This window comes from Hypanus sabinus, chromosome 11 (assembly GCF_030144855.1).
Source record: "Hypanus sabinus isolate sHypSab1 chromosome 11, sHypSab1.hap1, whole genome shotgun sequence".
Lineage (NCBI taxonomy): Eukaryota > Metazoa > Chordata > Chondrichthyes > Myliobatiformes > Dasyatidae > Hypanus > Hypanus sabinus.
In genome coordinates this window covers 73102555-73127643 of record NC_082716.1, presented here as the reverse complement: position 1 = coordinate 73127643, position 25089 = coordinate 73102555, and the positions used below count along the sequence as shown (strand labels likewise).

The following is a 25089-nucleotide window of genomic DNA, read 5'->3' as shown; positions in this document are numbered from 1 at the left end:
AAACTTTCCAGTGGCCTCTAAACAAGAAATAATAGGAAAGGCAATTATAAGTCTATGCTTTGCAAGAGCTATTGTTTTGATATTACACTGTTACTAGACAACAGCTGCTTGATGGAACCTTCTTTACCTGGCTGTAACAGTGCCTGTTCTAATACTTTTTGATGTGATCATCCACTCCTGATTATGACTGCATTAAATTTTCTCACTCAAATGTTTACTCATAATATAAATTAAACAATGATGGTCAGTAGCTCTCTGGGTACTTTGTTACTCCAAATTCATTATTTATCTTTTTAATTTGTCAGCTGTTAAATTGTACACTGTTACCCAATTAATAATCACTAATTATATTATGAACTAATAATTACATAGCTTCTCCATTCAACAAGCAGCTTACATAAGTGGAACAGATATCAAGAAACAGGAGATTCATATTTCCCTAGTTTAACAACATTTATCTCCAATAGAGTATTTGCAAGTCCATTTCTAAAATGATGAGGCAGTGACATAAGTCTAAGATTTTGCTGAACTATTTACGATGAAGCTGTAAGCGCTTGTGTTATCAATGGATAACAATGCCAGATCTTAACTTCAATTATTTGCTACTATTATGTAATGTAAACAATCTTAAATATTAGGAATTAAAACACAAAATGTTGAAAAGGCTCAGTAGTTCCAACAGCATCTGTAGGAAGATGAAACAGGCCTAATATTCAGGTTGGAGATACTTTGTCAGAAACTTAAAAGCCAGGTGATGTCCAGCCAGGGAAGAGCAAGCTTTACAGGCTCAATAATTGATAACAGCCCTGATGCAGGTTCGTAGCTCAAGACATTGAGATTGCCTGAGTTCCTCCAGCAGTTGGTTTATTGCCCTAAATTCTCCAGTGATAATTATTACAGAATAATTGCATTTGCCTTAAAAATAATAATTTTACAAAATGTGGAGTCTCATTTCTTTACAAAGAAATTAAAGTCCTTGTTTATTTTATAAGAGCACAAAATAAGTGAGTAGAATTTGGCCATTCAGCCTGTCATGTCCAATCTGCCATTAGTCAATCTTGGCCATTTTTTTTCTCAATCCCATTCTCCTGCTTTTTCTTGGTGACTCTTAATCCCTTTACTAATCAAGAACCCATTAATGTCTTCCTTAAATCTACTGAATGACTTGGCCTCCAAAGCCCTCTACATTAACAAATTCCACAGATTCACCACCATCTGGCCAAAGTAATTCCACCTCATCTGCGTTATAAAGGGGCATGCCTATACTGAGGCTGTTCCCTCAGATCCTATTTCTCCTAATGGAAACATTATTTCCATGTGCGCTGTATGTAGGCCTTTTAGTATTCAATGAGATCCCCATGCTATTCTTCTAAAGTCCATCCAGTACAGGCCCAAGGACATCATGTCCTCCTCAGACATTAAACATTTTCATTCCTGGTATCATTCTTGTGAACTTCCTCTGGAGCCTCTCCAGGACCAAAACATCTTTCCTTATATATGACACGCAGTTGCTTACTGTACCCCAAACACAGAATATTGTGAACAATCTGACTAACACTTTATAATGCCTCCACAGTACATTCTTGTTTTTATAATCCAGTCCTCTCAATATGAATGTAACGGTATACTTGCCTTTCTTTTTATAAGCCCATCCTGCAAATTAGCCTTAACTTGTTTGTTTGTTTATTTATTTATTTATTTAGTAAAGCAGCACAGATTAGGCCTTTCCAATCCTTCGAGCCAAGTTGCCCCAGCCACCTCTGACAAACCCGATTAACCCAAACTTAATCACGGGACAATGAACAATGACCTATTAACTGCCAGTATGTCTTTCAACTGTGGAAAGAAACTGGAGCAGCCAGGGAAAACCCATGCATTCCATAGGGAGGACATTCCTGACAAAATGGCGTTGGAATTGAATTCCGAACTCTGGCATGGCCCGAGCTGTAACAGCACGCTCTAACCACTACGTTACTGTGGCACCCATGTTTAATCCTGAAGTAGAACCCCCAAGCCTCCTTGCACCTTTGGTTTTTGAATTATCTCCCCACTTAGAAAATTGTGTGTCATTATTCTTGCTACTGAAGTACATAACCTCATCCTTCTCTATGTTGTATTCGACCTGCCACTTTTTTGTGCACTCACCTATCCTTTCCAAGTCTCCCTGCAGACTACTTCCTCAAGACCATCTTTCTCAACATCTGCAAATTTGACTGCAATGACATCAGTTCCTTCATCCTGTCTCTACATCTATGACTGGGTGGGTAGGCATAGCTTAAATAGCATCTATAAATTTGCTGATGGTATAACCACTTTTAGCTGATTTTCAGGTGGAGATGAGAGGGCATATGGAGCAACATTTACCAGCTAGTTGAGTGATGTCACAGTAACAACCTTACATTCAACGGCAGTAAGGCCAAAAAACTGATTGTAGACTTCAGGAAGGATGAGACAAGAGAACACACACCCATCCTCATCGAGGGGTCAGCATTGGAGAGAGTGAGCAATTTCAAGTTCCTGGGTGTCAATATCTCTGAGGATCTAACCTGGTCCCAGCATATTGATGCAGCTATAAAAAGGCAAGACAGCAGCTATATTTCATTAGGAGTTTGAGGAGATTTGCTTTGTCACCTAAAGCACTTAAAAACCTCTACAGATGTACTGTGGAGAGCATTCTGATATGCTGCATCACAATCTGGTATGGGGTGGGGGCTAATAAACAGAATCGAAAGAAGCTACAGAAAGTTACAAGATTAAACAGCTCCATCCTGGGTTACTAGCCTCCATAGTACCCAAGACATCTTCAAGGAGCAGCATCCATTATTAAGGACCCCCATCACCCAGGAACATTGTTACCCTCAGGAAGGAGGTACAGAAGCTTGAAGTCAGCCACTCAGTGATTCAGGAACAGCTTCTTCTCCTCTACCATCTGATTCCTAAATAGGCATTGAACCCATGAATGCTACCTCACTTTTTTATTATTTCTGTTTTTTACAAATATTTTTAAATTTAACTATTCTATATACATATATACTTACTGTAATTTATTTATTTTTTCCATATCTATCATGTATTGCATTCTACTGTTGCTGCTAAGTTAACAAATTTCATTACATATATCAGTGATATTAAACCTGATTCCTTTTCAGATCATTAATGCGTATAGTGAAAGATTGTTGATCTGACATGGAGCCTTGAGCCGCTTACCTCTGGCTGCATTCCCGAAAAGGACCCCTTTATACCTACTCTCTACCTTCTGCCAAGCAACTAATTTTCTATCCATACTAGTACTTGCCTGTAACTCTGTTTGGAAGCCTCATATGCAGCTCCTTGTCAAACGCCTCCCGAAAATCAATGTAAATAACATCCAATTATTCTCTTTTGTCAAATCTCCTCAAAGAATTCTAACAGTTTTGTTAAGCAAGATACTGACTTCATTGTATTTAATCATGTACTTCCAAGTAGTTTGGGATTTCATCCTTAATAATGGACTCTAACATCTTACCAATCACTGAAAATAGGCTAACTGACTTACAATTTCCTTTCTTTTGTCTCCCTCCCTTCTTAAAACAGGGGTGCTATGTGAATGATTTTCTTGTTGTCTTGGATGCTCTCTGACTCTTGAATGAGCACTACTAATGCTGCCACAATCTCTTTAAACTCCTCTAAATCTTTATATGCAAGTTCCAATTTCCATTTTGCTTTACGATAACTGAAATGCAATTTATATTTTAGCAACTATATGACGATCAATCAGTGTGAGAAGTTGTTTTCTTTCTCACCAACCACTCCTCCACCCCACATCACCCAAAATCCAACATGAAAGACCCTGAAGTTTAGCAGACACTGGGAGATTGAAAATTTCTCCCGATTCACCTGTTTAAAATATGGTCACATCTAAATCAATGCAATTATTTCAACGCCCCAAACAATGTCTGAGGAACTCTATTATTTGCATGTGATGTCAATAAAAACACAATGATGCAGAGCTCTTTGATATAATCACTCAGGACCTGCCCTCTCCTCCCTGCTTCCATCAGGGAGGAGGCACAGAAGCCTGAAGGCACACCTTCAGTGTTTCAGAAATTTCCCTTTCTCTATCAGATTTCTGGGCGGTGTGGTTTAAAGGGTGAGAAGGGGCCTATTCCACACTGTATCTCAATCAATCAGTATATATAATATTGTAATTATTTATTGTTGAATCTTTACAAAATTTTGCTCATCTCTCCAAGTTTATTACCTGCAAACTTGACATGAAATTTATTCTCGGGTTTCAGTATCTGTACGTAGAGGGGGCACTTTGGTGCAAAGTCTTTGACAGCCCATGCCCTCAGAATGGTTTGGTGATCCTGGTCAAAATAATACAAAGAAGAACAAATCTTATTCAGTTTTGTGAAGAAGACAGATAATAATAAAGACAATTATTGAGTGTGGTAACAGTAGAGAGCACACATAAAACTCTAATTCATTGTACAAATGAGTTATGTCTACATGTATGCCTTAGATACGTTCAATAATTAACCTAATATCCATATCATTCCCAAAGAGGTGGACATGTTTAATATTAATATCACAACACAAAAATACAACAGCAGATGCTGTGGCTCAAAGAATATGTACACAACGCTGGAAGAACTCAGCAGGTCAGGCAGCATCCATGAGAAAAGTGTAGCCAACGTTTCGGGCCGAGACCCTTCATCAGGAATGGGGGGGAAGAGAGAGCCGAAACCCAGTAATAGAGAATAGGGGAGGGGGAAGGGCTAGAGGCACTCTTGGTGCAGCCTCCTCTACATTGGCGAGACCAGACGCAGATTGGGGGACCGCTTCGTCGAGCACCTCCGCTCCGTCCGTCACAATAGACAGGACCTCCTGGTTGCCACCCACTTCAACTCTGCCTCTCATTCCCATCTAGATATGTCCATACATGGCCTCCTCTACTGCCATGATGAGGCCAAACTCAGGTTGGAGGAGCAACACCTCATCTACCATCTGGGTAACCTCCAGCCTGGTGGTATGAACATTGAATTCTCCAATTTCCGGTAATTCCCTCCCCCTCCCCCTTCCCCTATCCTAAGTCCCTCTCTGCCTCTCTCCCCTTTCAACTTTCTGCTCCTTTACCTCTACGGTCCTTTCATGCTTATCCCCTCCCCCCTTTATCCTTCCTCTGATTGGTTCTCCACCTGGCGCCTCTAGCTCTTCCCCCTCCCCTATTCTCTATTACTGGGCTTCGGACCACTCTTCCCCCCCATTCCTGATGAAGGGTCTCCGCCCGAAACGTTGGCTACTTTTTTCTCACGGATGCTGCCTGACCTGCTGAGTTCTTCCAGCGTCGTGTACGTATTCTCTAAAATTAATATCATTTGTTTGGAGTTATTCATTATTGAATAATTTAGAACAAAATTTTATCTGAGATGTTCATTCACAAATGGGAAATAATTAGTGAAAGGAAGAAATGTATGTCTCAAATTGAAATCTTTCATAAAATTCTATTTGATTTACTTAGAAAGGCTATCATCAGGATTAGTCATCCTTTTCTTTGACAATCTCTTTGGATGGAGGATGTCTTGCTTCCACTTCATTATGTGTGTTATGAGGTGGATAATGAAGCCAATAAACTCAATAGAGTGGGGGTGGTGATGAATTATATAGTCAAAGTTACAAAAATAAGAAGGAAAGTGTCATTACCATCAGGCAGAAATCCAACAAGACCCCTACAACAAGGTGTATGCATGTGCATGTTGTGAGAGAGGGAGCAAGAGGATGATAGAAAATAAACTGAAGAGAGAGATATGGATGGGTAGGGAGAGACTATTGTAAAATCAATTGGGTGTAATCTTGGAACATAACAATTGGAAATAATATTACACAGCATGCATACATAAATTAGAAAAATGTATTAAATATGAACAAAGTTATTAAATATAGGCACTCTCAAATTTTGAGGAGTGGGCATCCTGCAAAGATCACACCAAGAGCACAATGTGCAGTGCTGAAGGAGGTGAAAGAGAACACAAGGGGAACAGCAAAAGACCTGCAGCAATCTCTAGAATTTGCAACTGTCTCTGTTCATGTGTCCACTATAAGGAAAACACTGAACAGGAAAGGTGTTCATGGAAGGACATCACAGAGCAAACCACTGCTCTCTGAAAATATTGCTGCACATCTTAAGTTTGCAAAAGACAACCTAGATGTTCTACAGAACTCTGAGACAAAATGTTTTGTGGACAGATGAGCCAAAAATTGAACTTTTTGGCAGAAATGCACATTGCTATGTTTGTAGGGAAAAAAAGAAACTGCACACCAACACCAAAACTACATCCCAACTGTTAAGCAGAGTTTGAGCTGCATTGCTGCCTCAGGGCCTGGACAGCTTGCAATCCTTGAGGGAACAATGAATTCAAAATTGTATCAAGACATTTTTCAGGAGATTGTCAGGGTAGCAGTCTGTCACCTGAAGCTTAATAGAAGCTGGATAATACAACAAGACAATGATCCAAAAAACAAGAATGAATTAACAAGAGACTAGTTTAACAAGAAGAAAATTGGTGTTTTTGGAATGGCCGAATCAAAAATCCTGACCTTAATCCTATAGAAATGTGGCGGAAGGATCTGAAGAAAGCAGTTCATGCAAGGAAGCACCCACCCCCCTCCACCGAACTTCCCAGAGTAAAGGAGTTTTGTAATGAGGAATGGCCTAAAATTCCTCCAAGCTGATGTGCAGGACCGACCAACAGTTATGAGAAAGGTTTAGTTGAAGTTATCTCTGTACAAGGGGTCACACTAGTTACTAAACTTTATCCAACAAACACATGTGATATTGGATCATTTTTCTTGACAAATAAATGGACAAGTATGTTTTTGTGTTATTTATTTAATTGGGATTTGTTTACTAGTTTTAGGACTTAGGTGAAGATCTGATCATATTTTAGGTCATATTTATGCAGAAATAGAGAAAATTCTACAGGGTTCACAAACCTCCTAGCACCACTGTATGTACACACAGAATTACTAGAGGTTATCTTAAAAAGGCTGGTAAAATTTCATAAGTTTCTTTGTTATGTAATTTTTCTTACCAAGATTTATCTTATAATTACTGAAATACACCAAGTGTTTATCTCACACACAACGTTCAGAATGCTGAGCAGGTTACCACCTTCTTCAGATAGGGGCCATGGATAAACTGGATGCCATTTTCATCTGTATGGATGTAACCCCATCACCCACCTCAGGTAAAACATGCAACACTACACCTGAATTCGTCCTTATTGGCCTGTTTTTACTCTTTCCTTTTTTTTTTTAACTCTCTTTACCTCTCATCTCCATTTCTCAGCAGAAGAACATTCTTTTGCCTATTAACTGAAATTATTGAAATAACAAGAGAAAAAAAAAGTAAAACCCAAATTTCTCAACTATGTTTGGGGAGAACTGCCATGAAAACAATACTGGATATTGATATTGGTCTAATTTGTATCAACATAGGTAGGAAAAGGGAAGAGGTCCTGAAAGGAGAATATAGGGTGTTAGGAAGGCAGTTAAGAAGGAACACAAAGGTAGTAATCTCAGGATTACTGCCTGTGCCACACGACAGTGAGAGTAGGAATGGAATTAGGTGGAGGATAAATGTGTGGCTGAGGGATTGGAGCAGGGGGCAGGGATTCAGGTTTCTGCATCATTAGGACCTCTTTTGGGACAGATGTGACCTGTACAAAAAGGACAGGTTACACTTGAATCCTAGAGGTACTAATATCCTGGCAGGGAGATTTGCTAAGGCTACTGGGGAGACTTTAAACTAGAATGGTTGGGGGTTGGGAATCAATTTGAAGAGACTAGGGGAAAGGAGGTTAGTTCACAAATACAGAAAGCTAGTAGGCAGTGTGTGAGAGAGGATAGGCAGGTGATAGAAAAGGAGAACACTCAGACCGAAGATGTAGGGGAGAAGGAAGAAAAAGATAATAAAGTTGATCGCATCATTAGGGATAAACAGAGAGGAAGAGGTGGAAAGTTTCTTTAATGCATCTATTTTAATGCTAGGAGCATTGTAAGAAAGGTGAATGAGCTTACAGCATGGATTGATACATGGAAATATGATGTTGTAGCTATTAGTGAAAAATGGTTGCAGGAGGGGTGTGATTGGCAACTAAATATTCCTGGATTTCGTTGCTTCAGGTGTGAAAGAATCAGAGGGGCAAGAGGAGGAGGTGTTGCATTGCTTGTCCAAGAAAATATTACAGCGGTGCTTTGGCAGGATAGATTAGAGGGCTCATCTAGGGGGGCTATTTGGCTGGAATTGAGGAATGGGAAAAGTGTAGTAACACTTATAGGGGTGTATTATAGACCACCTAATGGGGAGTGGGAATCAGAAGAGCAAATTTGTAAGGAGATAGCAGATAGTTGTAGTAAGCACAAGATTGTGATTGTGGGAGATTTTAATTTTCCACACATAGACTGGGAAACCCATTCTGTAAAAGGGCTGGATGGTTTTGAGTTTGTAAAATGTGTGCAGGATAGTTTTTTGCAGCAATACATAGAGTTACCGACTAGAGAAGGGGCAGTGTTGGATCTCCTTTTAAGGAATGAGATAGGTCAGATGATGGAGGTATGTGTTGGGGAGCACTTCGGGTCCAGTGATCACAATACCATTTGTTTCAATATAATTATGGAGGATAGGACTGGACCCAGGGTTGAGAATCTTGATTGGAGAAAGGCTAACTTTGAGGAGATGCGAAAGGACTTACAAGGAGTGGATTGGGACAACTTGTTTTATGGGAAGGATGTAATAGACAAATGGAGGTCATTTAAAGGTGAAATTCTGAGGGTACAGAATCTTTATGTTCCTGTTAGGTTGAAAGAAAAAGTTAAAAGTTTCAGAGCGCCATGGTTTTCAAGGGATATTGGAAACTTGGTTCAGAGAAAGAGGGAGATCTATAATAAATATAGGCAGCATGGAGTGAATGAGGTGCTCGAGGAATATAAAGAATGTAAAAAGAATCTTAAGAAAGAAATTAGAAAAGCTAAAAGAAGATACGAGGTTGCTTTGGCAAGTAAGGTGAAAATAAATCCGAAGGGTTTCTACAGTTATATTAACAGCAAAAGGATAGCGAGGGATAAACTTGGTCCCTTAGAGAATCAGAATGGACAGCTATGTGTGGAGCCGAAAGAGATGGGGGAGATTTTGAACAATTTCTTTTCTTCGGTATTCACTAAAGAGAAGGATATTGGATTGTGTAAGGTAAGGGAAACAAGTAGGAAAGTTATGGAAACTATGACAATTAAAGAGGAGGAAGTACTGGCACGTTTAAGGAATATCAAAGTGGATAAATCTCCATGTCCTGACAGGATATTCCCTAGGACCTTGAGAGAAGTTGGTGTAGAAATAGCAGGGGCTCTGACAGAAATATTTCAAATGCCGTTAGAAATGGGGATAGTGCCAGAGGATTGGCGTATTGCTCATGTGGTTCCATTGTTCGAAAAGGGTTCTAAGAGTAAACCTAGCAATTATAGGCCTGGCAGTTTGACATCAGTGGTGGGTAAATTTATGGAAAGTATTTTTAGAGATGGTATATATAATTATCTGGATAGACAGGGTCTGATTAGGAATAGTCAGCATGGATTTGTGCATGGAAGGTCATGTTTGACAAATCTTATTGAATTTTTTGAAGAGGTTATGAGGAAAGTTGACGAGGGTAAAGCAGTGGATGTTGTCTATATGGACTTCAGTAAGGCCTTTGACAAGGTTCCACATGATAGGTTAGTTAGGAAGGTTCAATCGTTAGGTATTAATATTGAAGTAGTAAAATAGATTCAACAGTGGCTAGATGGGAGATGCCAGAGAGTAGTGGTGGATAACTGTTTGTCAGTTTGGAGGCCGGTGACTAGTGATGTGCCTCAGGGATCTGTATTGGGTACAATGTTATTTGTTATATACATTATGATCTGGATGATGGGGTGGTAAATTAGATTAGTAAGTATGCAGATGATACCAAGGTAGGTGGTGTTGTGCATAATGAAGCAGGTTTTCAAAGCTTGCAGGGAGATTTATGCCGGTTAGAAGAGTGGGCTGAACAATGGCAGATGGAGTTTAATGCTGATAAGTGTAAGGTGCTACATTTTGGTAGGAATAATCCAAATAGGAAATACATCGTAAATGGTAGGGCATTGAAGAATGCAGTGGAACAGAGTGATCTAGGAATAATGGTGCATAGTTCCCTGAAGGTGGAATCTCATGTGGATAGGGTGGCGAAGAAAGCTTTTGGTATGCTGGCCTTTATAAATCAGAGCATTGAATATAGGAGTTGGGATGTAATGTTAAAATTGTACAAGGCATTGGTAAGGCCGAATTTGGAGTATTGTGTACAGTTCTGGTCACCGAATTATAGGAAGGATATCAACAAAATAGAGAGAGTACAGTGAGGATTTACTAGAATGTTACCTGGGTTTCAGCACCTAAGTTCCTAAGTTACAGGGAAAGGTTGAACAAGTTAGGTCTTTATTCTTTGGAGCGTAGAAGGTTGAGGGGGGACTTGATAGAGGTATTTAAAATAATGAGGGGGATAGATCAAGTTGACATTGATAGGCTTTTTCCATTGAGAGTAGGGAAGATTCAAATAAGAGGACATGATTTGAGAGTTGGGGGCAAAAGTTTAAGGATAACACGAGGGAGAATTTCTTTACTCAGAGAGTGGTAGCTGTGTGGAATGAGTTTCCAGTAGAAGTGGTAGAGGCAGGTTTGTTATTGTCATTTAAAGTACAAACAAAATTGGATAGGTATATGGATAGGAAAGGAATGGAGGGTTATGGGCTGAGTGCGGGCCAGTGGGACTAGGTGAATGTAAGTGTCGGCACAGACTAGAAGGGCCGAGATGGCCTGTTTCTGTGCTGTAATTGTTATATGGTTATATAACTAATGGCTGAAGTTAACTTTATCTTCATTTCCACAATTGGCAAGATCATATTGGGTTATTTTGAAAGCTGGTAAATGTAGAAGATTTGCTTCCCTGAAAGGGAGGCATAGAATATCAAAACCTAAATTTTCACAAGCTGATCGTAACTACTTCCAATTGGATGACAGATCATTTCCATCTGTTTTCTCTGTCAATAAATGGTGCAAGATAGAGGTTGATAAACAGTTACAAGTCAGAGAGCAGTTCTCAGACTTTACATATGAACTTTGAGAAATCATTTAGGAATTAATTTGGACTTTCTATCACAATTGTTAAAATGTTCATATATAACTCAGTTCTTATTTGACAGGAAAATGAAGATATCCCAGTTATCAGATTATATTGCAGGAAATAAATACTTTTCCTGGTCTGGGTTCTGTTGTACTATATCCTGAATTACAATAGGTAGGGAATTTATCTGAGGCTGGCAGTAATGGGGCCATTTGGCTGAAAAAGTCGACACCAACTGAAAATTTATATATTCCAGTTAATTTACACCATTCTAACACATAACCTTTTTTTCCTTTTGGAAACTATGTAGTAGATATTTCTCTGAAAGTAACACAACTTACAGCAGCTGTCCTGTCAACTTCATAGCGACTGCTAAGGATAAAGCAAGCTTCAGCATCATCCATTCTGAATCACATTGTAAAGGAAGGCAGGATTTATGGAGAAAAAGAAAGGCAAATATTTGAGAAACATTAATACATTCATGATACATTTGCAAATACATTCACCAAGTAGTGCGGTCTTTCATTGATTCTATTATGGTTATTATTCTATTAAGGATTTCTCGAGTACATCCACAAGAAAATGAATCCCAGAGAAAGATATAGTGACAAATATATACTTTGATAACAAATGTACTTTGTACGTTGAACAGTACAGAGATAATAAACCCCATGGATGTCAAGTGAAAAAATCATCTATCTGTCCAATGCTACTTTCAATTTCAACTTCAATCAGTATACATAAAAAGTAACAAATTTTGAAGTGATTCGTATATACAATAATATATAAGTGGATTTCAGTCAGTGTTATAAAGCTTGCCAGCAAAATTTATATGGGTTTCAGCTTTCAATTCAACATGGAAATCACTCCTTTCATTATATTATTTCCTGGATGACTCAACTTATTAGTTCAAAGGAAGTTCCCAATCTGTTTTCAACTTATATATATGATATAGCAATTAATGTCAATCATGATTATCTTCTAGTATAGAAAAAACATATTTCCCACATGAAGAGATACTGATTGCAAATGAGTTGCTAACATTAATACTGTACTTACAATCAGGAAATAAAAGGGGTAAGGACATAATTCAAGATCAAGTTCAATTTTAGTTGTCATTCAACCCTACATGAATATCCATGAATACAGACAAATGAAAGAGCATTACTCCAGGGCCAAGGTGCAAAACACAGTACCAATGGTCACACACAGCACAAGGTACATATAGCATATATAAGATAGCAGTAAGATACAGTAACACAATTAAAATATAGCCCCAAGTCCCTGAGTCCACATATGTTGCCAGAGTGTGCAGTCAAACACAATATGTATTGTCTTCTGCCAAGGGAACACAGGGGGCCAGCACCGACTCTAGCATGGATGCCACTGACACTACTGGTTCTTTTGGGCAGCTGTAAACAGGTAACACTGTGGCTTGAGGCCTAGTCTTTGCTATGACCAAGGCCACACAGCTGCTCTGCCAACTACTAATAAAGCATATAATCGGACTTGCAGCATTCAACATTAACAACGTCCAACAGGGTCTTACAAGAAATGCGACTAAGAAGATCACTAGCTGTTCGACTTCGACTGTACACTACCTTTACGCACCAACACCTCTCTGATGAAGGCAACACCTTCAGCTCCTCCAGTTTCTCTGCCAATGAGAAACTCACTGATGGAGTAGACTTGCAATACTTTAAGTTCTTACTGTCCAGCAGGATCTTGCAATTTTAAAAAAATGCTTAAACCTAACACCCTGATTAAGAATTTTACTGCAATGCTGCGGTATTTCATTTTAGCTGTTGTGTAAGAGCAGTCTGTTCTGCTTTCAGCCCTTTTGGTTTGAATTGAGTTAAGGGGCTTTGTTGTTCAACTTAGGAAGGTGCTGTCAGCCAATCAGGATGGTGGAATTTGGAGAAAGTTCTAGAAAACATTGGGCGGAGAGGTTTTGTGCGGGACACTGTGGTGGGTCAAGGTCTTTTTTGGCTGGAACTGGGTGAAGACAGGAAGGAGGATGGCTTAAGATGCCATTCCTGTTGCAGAAGGTGCTTTCTGCAGATGAATGGCTTCTAGGAGGAAGGACTAATAATCCATGGGAGAGCTTATTTGTTCGAGATGTATTTCGTGCAACATTTGGAAGATGGTGCATGCTTTCATGCAGACCAACGCTCCAGCATTTGAGTTACAGACAACTCCAAGATGAGCTCCAACTTATGTGCACAATTGACTGTTTAATTATAATGGGCCCGTTTAGTTTTTTTCTTCCTGTTCTTTAATTCTTTAGTTAACGTTCATATATATACTTTCTTTATAATCGTATGCAGTGTACGGTCTGTCATTTCTTGCCGATGGGTAATTGCAGGGGGCAGTAAATCACAGAACATTCACACAAGCCGGGGTTTGTGTGGGTGATGGGTTTGGCAGGACCAAAGTCAAATACACACTAGATGTAAGGAGCCTGAGAAAAGTGGGTTTCTCATTGTGGAATCCAGTGGCTGTCAGTGAAGGGCAACGGAGCCACATTTCCAGAAATACCTGGTGAAAAGGGGTTTCATAAAAAGATAATAACACCTTTTGTTGGTCTCGTAGAAACCATTGCGGTTGAGTGTGCTGCCACCTTACCAGAATTAACCAATGAATGATATATCCATGTAGCATTCATAGATCCCCACTGGTGGTTTGCAGGTCAACAGAGTGTAGCAATATTACTTAGTTGCACATTAACAGTTTCCCTTCTGCGTTGACTATACAATGGAAATATCCAGTCTATTTTCTCTTCCCCCATGTCTGAATGCTTTATTATTTCAACTTCAACATTTTTAATGAGATATCTTTCTCATTTATCCTTCATCAAATATAAGTTAAAGATCTGGATATCTGCTGAGCTGTTTTGGAGATTGTTCCAAAAGTAGACATGGAAGACAAAAGTATTACAGAATTTCAGAGTTCATTTTTGTTGTATCTACATTTACTAATATTAAGCAAGAAATAAAATCGACCTTATTCAAGAAAGGGAGTAGAGATAACCTAGGAAATTACAAACCATTGAGTTTTACTTCAGTGATAGGCAATTTGTTGGAGAAGATCCCGAGAGGCAGGATTTATGAGCATTTGGAGAAGCATAATCAGATTAGGTATAGTCAGTATGGCTTTGTCAAGGGCAGGTCATGGCTTACGAGCCTGGTTAAACTCTCTGAGGATGCAACAAAATATATTGATGAAGATAGATAGTGCATATGGATTTCAGTAAGGCATTTTATAAGGTTCCCCTTGCAAGGCTCCTTCATAAAGTAAGGAGGCATGGGATCCAATGAGACTCTGCTTTGTGGTTCCAGAATTGGCTTGCCCATAGAAGGTAAAGGGTGGTTGTAGATGGCTGGTATTCTGCGCGGAGGACAATGACCAATGGTGTTCTGCAGGGATCTGTTCTGGGACCCTTCTTCTTTGTGATTTTTATAAATGACCTGGATGAGGAAGCAGAAGTGTGGGTTAGTAAGTGTGCTGATGGCATAAAAGTTGGCATGTTGTGGATAGTCTGCAGGGTTGTTGGAGGTTACAGTGGGACATTGACAGGATGCAGAACTGGGCTGAGAAGTGGCAGATGAACTTCAACCCAGATAAGTTGGAAGTGGTTCATTTTGGTAGGTCTAATTTGAAAACAAAATATAATATTAAATTAAGACCTTGGCGGTGTGGAGGAACAGCGAGATCTTGAGGTCCGTGTCATTAGGACACTCAAAGCTGCTGCACTGGTTGATAGTGTTACTAAGAAGGTATGTGGTGTGTTGGCCTTCATCATCCGTGGGATTGAGTTCAAGAGCCGTGAAGCAATGTTAAAGCTATACAAGACCTTAGTTAGACCTATTGGTTCAGTTCTGGTCACCTCACTACAGGAAGGATATGGATACAATAAGAGAGAGTGCAGAGGAGATTTACGAGGATGCTGCCTGGACTGGAGAGCATGCCTTATGAGAATAAGTGAATGAACTTGGCCTTTTCCCTGTGGAATGACAGAAAATAAGGGGTATCCTGATAGAAGTGTATAAGATGATGAGGGGCATTGATCATTTGGATAGCCAGAGGCATCTCTCAGGGCTGGAATGGCTAACACCGGGGGCATAGTTCTAAGGTGCTTGGAAGTCGGTACAAGGGCAAGTTTTCACACAGAGCACAGAGGGTGGAATTCACTGGCAGCAATGGTGGTAAAGGTGGATACAATTGAGTCTTCTAAGCCACTCTTAGATAGGCACATGGAGCTTAGGAAAATAGAGGGCTATGCGGTAGGGAAATTCTAGGCAGTTTCTATAGTAGGTTACATGGTCGGCAAAACATTGTGGACTGGAAGGGCTGTAATGTGCTGTAGGTGTCCATGTTCTATGTTGACTTGGGTTAGATGTTGAAGAGACTAATGGCCAGCCACAAATAAAGCTTCAAGGAAACCAAATATTTCTGTCATTTGGAAAAACTCAACAACATTCTAAAAATAACAAAATAATTAAATTATTAAATGCTTTAAGAATCATCTCAAAATTTTAAGAATATATCAAAAATACCAGAAACATTCACATGAAATTAAGTACCGTAAATTCCGGACTATAAGCCACTACTTTTTTCCCATGCTTTGAACACTGCAGCAACACTGCGGCCTATACTGCGGTGCGGCTAATGCATGTTTTTTTTCATGCCGCCAAAAACATTTTGCCTCGTAACAGTAGACCAATAAAATTGATGAGTAGTTCACAGAGGTCCAATGAAATTGTACGATAAATCAAGTGCACTTTCACAATTAAATTATTGTAAATCAGTCATTTGTACTCACCCTCATCAACATGGAAAACACTCGAAGAAAAGCATATGATGCAGCTTTTAGGTTAAAGGCGATCAATCTGGCGGTTGAAGAAGGAAATCGAGCTGCTGCACGTAATCTTGGCATAAATGAATCGATGGTGAGACGGTGGAGACGCAAGCGTGAAGAACTGAGTCAATGCAAAAAGACGACAAAAGCTTTCAGAGGTAATCATAGCAGATGGCCCGAACTTGAAAACTTTCTTGAAGACTGGGTTAACACACAGAGAGCAGGCGGCCACGCAGATCAGACTGAAGGCTAAAGCAATCGCCACCAAAATGAAAATCGAAGATTTTAGAGGTGGGCCATCGTGGTGTTTTAGATTTATGAGACGAGAAGGCCTGTCCGTCGGGGTACGCACGACTCTGTGTCAGCAGCTCCCTCCTGACCACGAGGAAAAACTTGCTAACTTCCGCACATTCACTCAAACAAAGATAGCGGAGAATTCCATCGGGCCAGATGATATCATAAATATGGATGAAGTACCTTTGACGTTTGACCTGCCTCTCACTCGGACTGTTAATAAAAAAGGTGACTCGTCCATCACACTGAAAACAAGTGGCCATGAGAGAACGCATTTTACTTGTGTTCTGAGCTGCACAGCATCCGGACTAAAGCTTCCACCGATGGTGATTTTTAAGCGGCTGACAATGCCAAAGGAAAAATTCCCAAAAGAAATCATGGTGAAAGTCAATAAGAAATTGTTGGATGACGGAGAGTCTAATGAAGGATTGGCTGAGAGAGTGCTACGCCAAGCGACCAGGGGGATTTTTTCACAGAGAAAAAGCATTGCTCGTTATGGACAGCATGAGGGCCCATATAACAGATTCAGTGAAAGCTGCCATCAAGAGTACAAACTCAATTCCAGCTGTGATTCCTGGGGGCACCACGAAGTATTTGCAGCCACTGGACATCAGCGTGAACCGGGCATTTAAAGTGGCGCTGCGCGTTGAGTGGGAGACTTGGATGACGAGCGGCGAGAAATCCTTTACCAAAACAGGACGCATGCGAAAAGCATCTTTAACTCAAGTCTGCCAGTGGATCCTAAATGCGTGGAGCCGTGTCACAACATCCACCGTCACCAACAGGTTTCGAAAGGCTGGACTGCTGCGTGATGAAGAGGACCGCGTGCGCTCAAGTGAGAGCGACAATGAAGAGACTGAAGTGAGTGACGAGATCCTGAGGTTGTTCAATTCGGACACTGAAGAAGAGGACTTTGATGGTTTTAGTGCACAGGAGGAAGATGAAGAAGGCGATCAATAACTTTTCCTGGTAGGCTGCAGTATATATATTTTTTTTACCAGTCGTTAGGAGATATTGGAATGTTGTTCGTGCACTGTTCAGTAAAAAAGAATATGCAACGTAATTTGTGTGTTACCGATAAGTATGTATATTTAAAAGTAGCTGTGTTACAGGCACTGTTCGAAAAAAAAGCATTTGCTATATGTATTTGTTTATGTTACCATACGGATTTAATTAAAAGTTAAAAAATCCTCACGTGTAATATCTTTCTGTGTAAATATCTCATATTACAACGTGGGACACCTGCAGCTTAAAATCCGGTGCAGCCTGTACAAGTACAAAATTGATTTTCTTTCTAAAATTAGAGTCTGCGGCTTTTAATCAGGTGCGCTCTATAGTCCGGAATCTACGGTAGTTAAAGATCTAAAAAGAACACCACTACAGTCCCCACACAGCTGTTCATCTCTAAGTTTGATAGGATTCCCCAGCATAAGTGTTGGAAAACTGCCACAACTTCATGCTGCACTACCAGACTAACATATGAGCAGTCAGCAGTAAGTTCAGCACTTGCCTCTACAGCAATCTTGGAAATGCTGGCTCTTTGGGACAGACCACCCATCACTTCTTTGAAAATCTGGACTACTTGCCTCTCGTTTGGAAGCTTTTGAAATTCTTCCCACGTATTGCACATGAAGTAAAAGTTTTCTCTCTGGTTTCTTTTGCCTTTTTGGTTACTTGATGCTACTTGATTATGATATTGGAAACTATTTCCACTCACTCTATGAAAATACATTGTGAACATTATCATGAACACCTCTGATCCTCAATTGCCTCTTTTGTAAAAGGAGACACAATTTTCAACAGTCTTTTCATGCATATGTAACCATTCTCCACAGAAACTTTCTAATAAATGTCTTCAAAGTTTTAACTACATACCTGGATTTAGACACAATGATCAGCTTGATGCCTTAGCAATAACACTTTCTTTCAGAATGTTAGTGGGGTGTAAATGTAAGTGCTTTAATTTGCAAGAATTGTTTGTGTACTTGGTGGATTTTTTTTGTATTGAGAAAGAGAAATTGAAGAGGAAATCAGGAAATAACCAATATAAATTAAAGAAAAATAGGCATCAGGAATGTTTCTTTTGGTGGAATCAACAAACAGAAACTCGATTGAGTAAAGTGTGGGAATACATTATGAGTACTGAATCCACAATAAATCTAGAATTTATCATAAGCTACACCTTGCTAATTTGTTTATTAAATACTATTAGATCATCTAATATACAGATAACAACAGGATAATTTTGAATTTCACATACTTCTTTCAAGATAAAGGATGCTGCCTATCTGAAGGTCCTGGACTTGACAGCAGTCATTGAAATGGATGATTTGATCCAATACCAAGACAATGCATAATTATTGGAATTATTTTCTAACCCAGCAGCAACTATTATGTAGTTGTATGAAAGAAATGCTTATGAATTAGGTAATCAGTATTTCCCAGTATCATGGCTACCTGTTAAGATATTGGCTTGCATATAAGCATTTGTGGTTGTCAATTTCAAAACTTGAGGATGCATTTTCTGGGAAGGTGCTCTGGGTTCTAATTTTGAGATGCAAATTACGTTGCAAATCCCCATCAGTTCATTTGGTGAAAATATAATGTTCTCAGCGATAGCAACTCTAAAATTTTCCTGGAATCTGTTTGTCTTCAATTGCTGTTTAAGCATATGCTGGTGTTTGAAGTTGCATAGTGAATGGGAAAGTTTCAAACCTCTATTTGGTCAGAAAAATCGTCTTGGCAGACAATTGTGTGCTGTTCTTGAAGTTTTCATGTAAGTGCAGGTTTGTCTAGACAAAATACAAAACACATCCCAGTAAAGTAATTGTTTTACGAAGCTTCTCCAGGCGTCGAGTATAAAAAAATCATGATTGCCTTCTGCAACACAGAAGAGCAATTTGTTTTATTCCAGTAATGCCCTGTGGATTCAGAATGCATGTTGTTAATTTACCAAATTGCCATGCTCACCTTCTGCGCAGGCATTATTCGGAAATGCATTGAAGCAGCATCAGTGTAAGGGAAAGATTCAGATCCTTGTTCAGATATGGCAAGGCAGTCACTGTCAGATGGAAATCTGATACAAAAGGATATCGACTCCAACATCCTGCAGCCCTCACATACCCCCTCCTCCCCAAGCTGCAGTCTTCAAAAAGATAAGACATACTAAATCCAAAGGTAAGTCCAAGTAGCACTGTGAATCAGGATCAAAGCCAAAAACAAAGACCACCAAGTCACTGTAGCTTAGCAAATGGATGGGGATGATTGTGCTCGACTAATGTATTGGATTTTCAAGGCAGGTGACAGAAATTGTTGCAGCTCAGCTGTAGGTAACAAAGGCACAGAACAAGAGTTTTCAGTTCAATCACTGATAAAACAGCAGGTGATCCAGTAACATTTGTTTTGTGCAAAGATGATTTTCTACCCAATGGATTTCTAGACCCAGGGAATCCCAAATCTTTGTCACATCCACCAAAAACATGTCCAAATTTAGGTTTTGACAGAGAATACCAGACCCCTTGTTAACACCGCTGTTACCAGTCTGATTTCCTATCTTGTTGGTCCAAAATTAGATAACATAACTCCATTCAAATATTAAGTATTATAGGGGAAAATTTTTGAGGGCTAATAATTAGTAAACAGTGATGTAGATTGTGCTAATGTTGTAACAGGGAACCCCAGGCATGGAATTCAGTGCTCAAGTACTGCATATTAGATTTGGATGATCTCCTGGTGCACACCAGTTTTTAATAAATTGTCTGTTATTTGAACAACAACCGTGTGATCTTTCAGTTTGCTCCTACAATCGGCGTAATCAGCAGATTACTCCACTGGGTCGCAACTGACTATGAGGCTCTTGGGTGGGTAGGCATGACTGAGATTCCATCCTGTTCGGTCATGGGATAACCTCATAGCTGACAGTGACTGTAAGTTGTAGTAAAAAGAGATCTTGGAGCATGAGGAGTTTGGTGTTGGGGAACATGAGGTTGGGATGACTAAGTAACTGGCAGCTGGAATTCAGGTGGTTATGGTTTGCAACTGATTTGAGGAATCAATTAACTGGCCAAATTTATTTGATAAACAGCTTCAGGTAGTAAGAATCGCAGGCACTAAGGTATGCAGACACTGTAAGGCATGGCCATGGGGGAAATCAAAAATGCTGGAGAAGAAGTGTGAGCATCTCTCCTGCAGACCCAGAGTTGATACCAAATGATAACAAATCTGGATGGAACAATTCCTGAGCACGTTACTTGGTGGAAGGAACAACAGAAGAGCAAATATGAAAAGGCTGTAATAATAGTAACAACATTATTGTTCACTCACCACAAGGTACTGATCACCAAACAAGCTTGGTTGTTGTCTTGGCTGTCATCAGGAAGAACATACATGAGCCTCAGGATTCAAACTACCAGGTTCAATAACAGTTACTATCTCTCAACTATCAGGCTCTTGTAACAAAAGGGGGCAACTTCATTCGTCCCATCACTGGAATGTTTCCACGACCTTTGAATTCACTTCCAAGGACTCTGCACCACATGTTCTCGATAGTTGTTGCTCGTTTATTTATTACTATTAGTTCTTTTTTGTTTTTGCACTGTTTGATGTCTTTTGCACACTGGTTAAATGCCCAAGTTGGTACAGTCTTTCATTGATTCTGTTATAGTTAATATTCTATTAAGGATTTATTGAGTATGCTCTCAAGAAAATGAATCTCAGGTCATATATGGTGACATTTGACTTTGACAAGAAATTTACTTTGAACTTTTGGTGTGTTGACCTTGTTGGTGGACAGATACAGAAAGTATCTTGTCAGTACTCCACAAATGCAATGGGCTGTTGTGGATAAAGGAGGGCATAATGAGAGGAGGAAAACACCCAAGCCTACAGGTCAACACAAGTGGAAGAACTTAAAGTGCTAACAGAGGTCCTGAAATTAGGTAAAGGACATAGGTGAATATCTTTATAGACAGTACATAGTTTTGGAGTTGTACATGATTGCAAGGCAATTTGAGCAAGAAGGTGTGTGTAACCCCCATGAGGAGGACAAATACAACATTAAGAAATGGAGAAAGAGTTAGCTAAAGCTGCTTTTCTCATGGTTGCCATCAGGTAGGAGATACAGAAGCCTGAAGGCATACACTCAGCAATTCAGGAACAGCTTTTTCCCCTCTGCCACACTACCTCACTTTTCTTAATGTACAGTATTTTTGTTTTTGCACATTTTTTTAAAAAAATATTCAATGTGTAATTGATTTGCTTATTTATTTATTATCATATTTTATTATTATCAGTTTTTCTCCCTCTGCTAGATTATGTATTGCATTGAACTGCAGTTGCTTAGTTAACAAATTTCACATCTCATGCCAATGATAATAAACCTGATTCTGATTCTAAGCTGACCCGGGAAGCAGAAGTCATAAAGGTGGTGTGTGGAAGGGTAAACACCCCTGAAGAAAGGGAAGATGCATTTGCTGATCAAGTAATTATGGAGGAATCAGGAGGTAGTGATGGTCAGGGAGGTGAAGAAGGTTTAAGGTGAAACAAAAGGGTTTGTCATCAAAGGAAAAGTGGATTTGCGAACAAGTAGGAGTGGTGCAAAGGATGATGGAATGTGGCAAGAAAATTAATATTTGGTAGCCTAGAGTGGATCAGATATACATTGTAAAAAACCTACCATGGTTTAGTTCATATAGGGTGGGATAAGATTAGGACTCAGCTAGAAAGATACTGTTGGTGACCTGGGAAGTGGTGAGATATTACTAAATTCTGCCAATAATGCATAACATGTGAGCCAGAAAAAAGTTACAATCTAACCAGGGTGTCAGCAACAGCCCAGAGGTCCACAGGAGCAACTTCAGATTGACCTCACAGGAGCATTACACCAGTCCATAGGTAAATGGTATTGTTTTATTATTCATTTTTCACTTCACCAGGTTGGGGGAAAGTGTTCTTTGCTGAGATGGTAGCCTATGTGCTAGCTGAAGAGGTAATAACCAGGTGCGGAATCCTTGATTTGGATCAAGGGATACACTTCACTTAAAAGGTGCTAAGGAGAGCTAGCATGTTGTTAGGGGTCAAGAAGAATTTTTACATTTCATACGGAACTCAGTTCTGGCATGGTTGAGAGATGGAACTACATCCTAAAAAGGTGCATAATGGATGCCCTAATGGAGGCCAGGGAAGTTGATCTAGGGTAGCCTGTCACGATCCCTTCTGGCAATCACCCACCTGGCTATTTTCCCTCAGGAATTGGGCCTCAATCACCACATTTAGTTCCCAATCATTCCCAGGTTCCAGTAACTACAAACACCCATGTTCCATCAGCAAATGCATTATAAAAATCCTCTGACCACAACTAGGAGCTGCCAGTTTGTTAATTGACTCATGTACGAGTAATCTCATTCCATGGTTCTTAGAACTATCAGTTCGAGTCTAGCATCATTCCTGAATTCTCTACTAAAACCAAGACTCCGGGTAAAGACTACCTTGGCACCAATTCCACACTTGCTACCATAATGCCTCCCTACTCTGCCTCCGCGCCCGTTTCAGCACTTGGGTTCATTCCACTGCCACGTCCTTGTAACACAGCCTTTCCCAAATTTTTTGACCTGAAGGAACTCTTGAAATAATTTTCAGGTCTCAGGGAACCTTTGTATAAAAATTATTATATCTACAGCTCATAGTACATTGACATGATCAGCAAGTAGTAGATACAACAACACAAAAATAACTATCAATCTTCTTTTGAGTGGAGATTGAATTTTTAGCCAACCTTTCTTGGTAAAAACAGGTAGTTAACCTTAGCTTACCTTTCTTGAAATTAATCTCTTTCTTCCCTTTTCATAAATTTTAAAAACTCAAATTTCTGTTAAATAACTAACTTAAGCTAAAATAGTATTTAATTTTCTAAACATAGGCTTGGTAGAGTTAATTTAAATAAAGGTTGTAAATTGATTTTGTTCAATGCCATTTACAAAAAATTATTGACATTGTTGAAAAGTGAAGTTACTAAAAAGCAAAAGCAATATGAATAAAAATATAGCTTAAGACACAATTTTATAGAAGACAACAAAAAAACATTTTCTTACTAAGTCACATGATCAGGCTCAAATCTAGGCCTAGCATGTGAAACCTATGCTTGCTTTTTGCTGCAAAAATTCTCAATTCTGGGTCAGATTTGAGTTAGCACACAGATTTCACCTTCAACGGAAATAAGACAATTTCTATCCTTGCTCTTGATGCTTGTTAAGCAAGAAAAAGCTTGCTTACGCATGTAAGAAGTTGAAAACTGCAGCAAAATGTCAATTTCTTTCCTAAGAATGGCAGGATACTCTTCCTTCACAGAAATCCAGAACTTGTCCAGGAGCAGGAAGGGAAACCTCATCTTGAGTGCATGATCAGAGTGCAGCTCACCAAGTTCTTCCTCTTCTCTCAAAGTTAAGTTCTCAAGCTGAGCAGAAGATTCAGAGAAAGGCTCTCTCATTCAGTATTATACTTGAGTTGAAAGGGAGGAAACATACAGTTCAATACTGTTCTGAACTTCTTCCAAGTAGTTTTGAATGAGACTTTCTGATATCCTTTCTCTGAACCCCAAGCAGCAGTGGAAACATTTCAAGATTTCCTTTTGCAACATGATTTTTCAAAAGATTCAGTTTCCTTTTAAATCGAAGAATCTTGTCATTTGAAGTCAAAACTTTTTCTCTAGGGCCTTGCAGAGACTTGTTCAGTTGGATCATATAATGAAAAATCCACACTAACTAGGCTAGTTTCTGCAGCTATTCTTTATTTGCAAAGCATTCTGTAAAATCTGGCCTTACTATTTTCATAAGGGGAGGTATAGAGAGGTAATTTGGGAGGGAATATCAATGCTTTCCTCTCTTTCACATCAAAAACTCAGAATTGACTCAACCAAGTAAACATGTTCCTACTATGCAATGCCATAATACACAGGGGCGACAGAGGAGAACCCAAGTGCAGGACACTGGCACGTCGACTCAGTTGGGGAGGTTGGCATAGACCTGAACGTAGAGCAGGAAACCAGAGGGATCTTGACAAGGAGACAAGATTCACAGGAACACTCTAGAAACTAGAGTGGAATTTAAAACTGACCATTCTAATCAGAACAGGAACCAAGTATCACATGAGAATTGACCAACAAACTGGCAACCTGTGATAGAGTTGTCCTCGTATTTATTTCCCAGTCTCTGATGAACGCCAGGTGTACGATTATTGGGTAACTAGCAGCAATTGACTGAAATTGGGGCATGATCAGGGAGAAAGAAGTGTTAAAGGGGAACGGCCAACCAGAACCATGACAATACTAGGATGAAAGACCTCTAATGAGATAGCTAACGGGGCTGCTCGGTCACTACCCACCACAAGCACTGGCATCAAGTGTCACACAGAGTTCAAAAAGACAATTTTTTAAAAAATCATTATTTCTTGCGGAACCCTGTTGAGAAACTCAGGTTTAGTATCTTACCAGCAGGGCTGATGAAACTACGAGTGAACACTGCTCGTGGGACAGGATTTAATACTTTTATATTAATGATAGGATGGGTTTAGCAAATACCACAGGATCTGATTATGGAGTACCGAAGAGCTGCAGTGGTAAAGAGTGTATCATCCAGTTTGTACAGGAGAAGGCCATGTGCGTGTATGATCTAAAATGGGAAGTCATTGATGAGAGAGTGCAGACTGGGAGCACAAGTATGTCCAGGTAAAGAGGAACTTGCCAGAGCAGGAATAAGGTCACGATTAAGACTG

At 39.6% G+C, this 25089-nt stretch overlaps 1 protein-coding gene across 4 annotated transcripts in view; it reads right to left on the bottom strand.

Moving 5' to 3' along the window:
- The window catches only part of LOC132402111 (potassium channel subfamily T member 2), an 884531-nt gene that overhangs the window by 472911 nt on the left and 386531 nt on the right, over nt 1-25089 (bottom strand). For all 4 annotated transcript variants that reach the window (XM_059984711.1, XM_059984712.1, XM_059984713.1 and 1 more), the window contains 2 exons: nt 11513-11576; nt 4241-4349 (listed from right to left, as the gene is read on the bottom strand). In XM_059984711.1, the coding sequence (XP_059840694.1) occupies nt 4241-4349; nt 11513-11576 (173 nt within the window). The remainder of the gene's footprint in view (nt 1-4240; nt 4350-11512; nt 11577-25089) is intronic.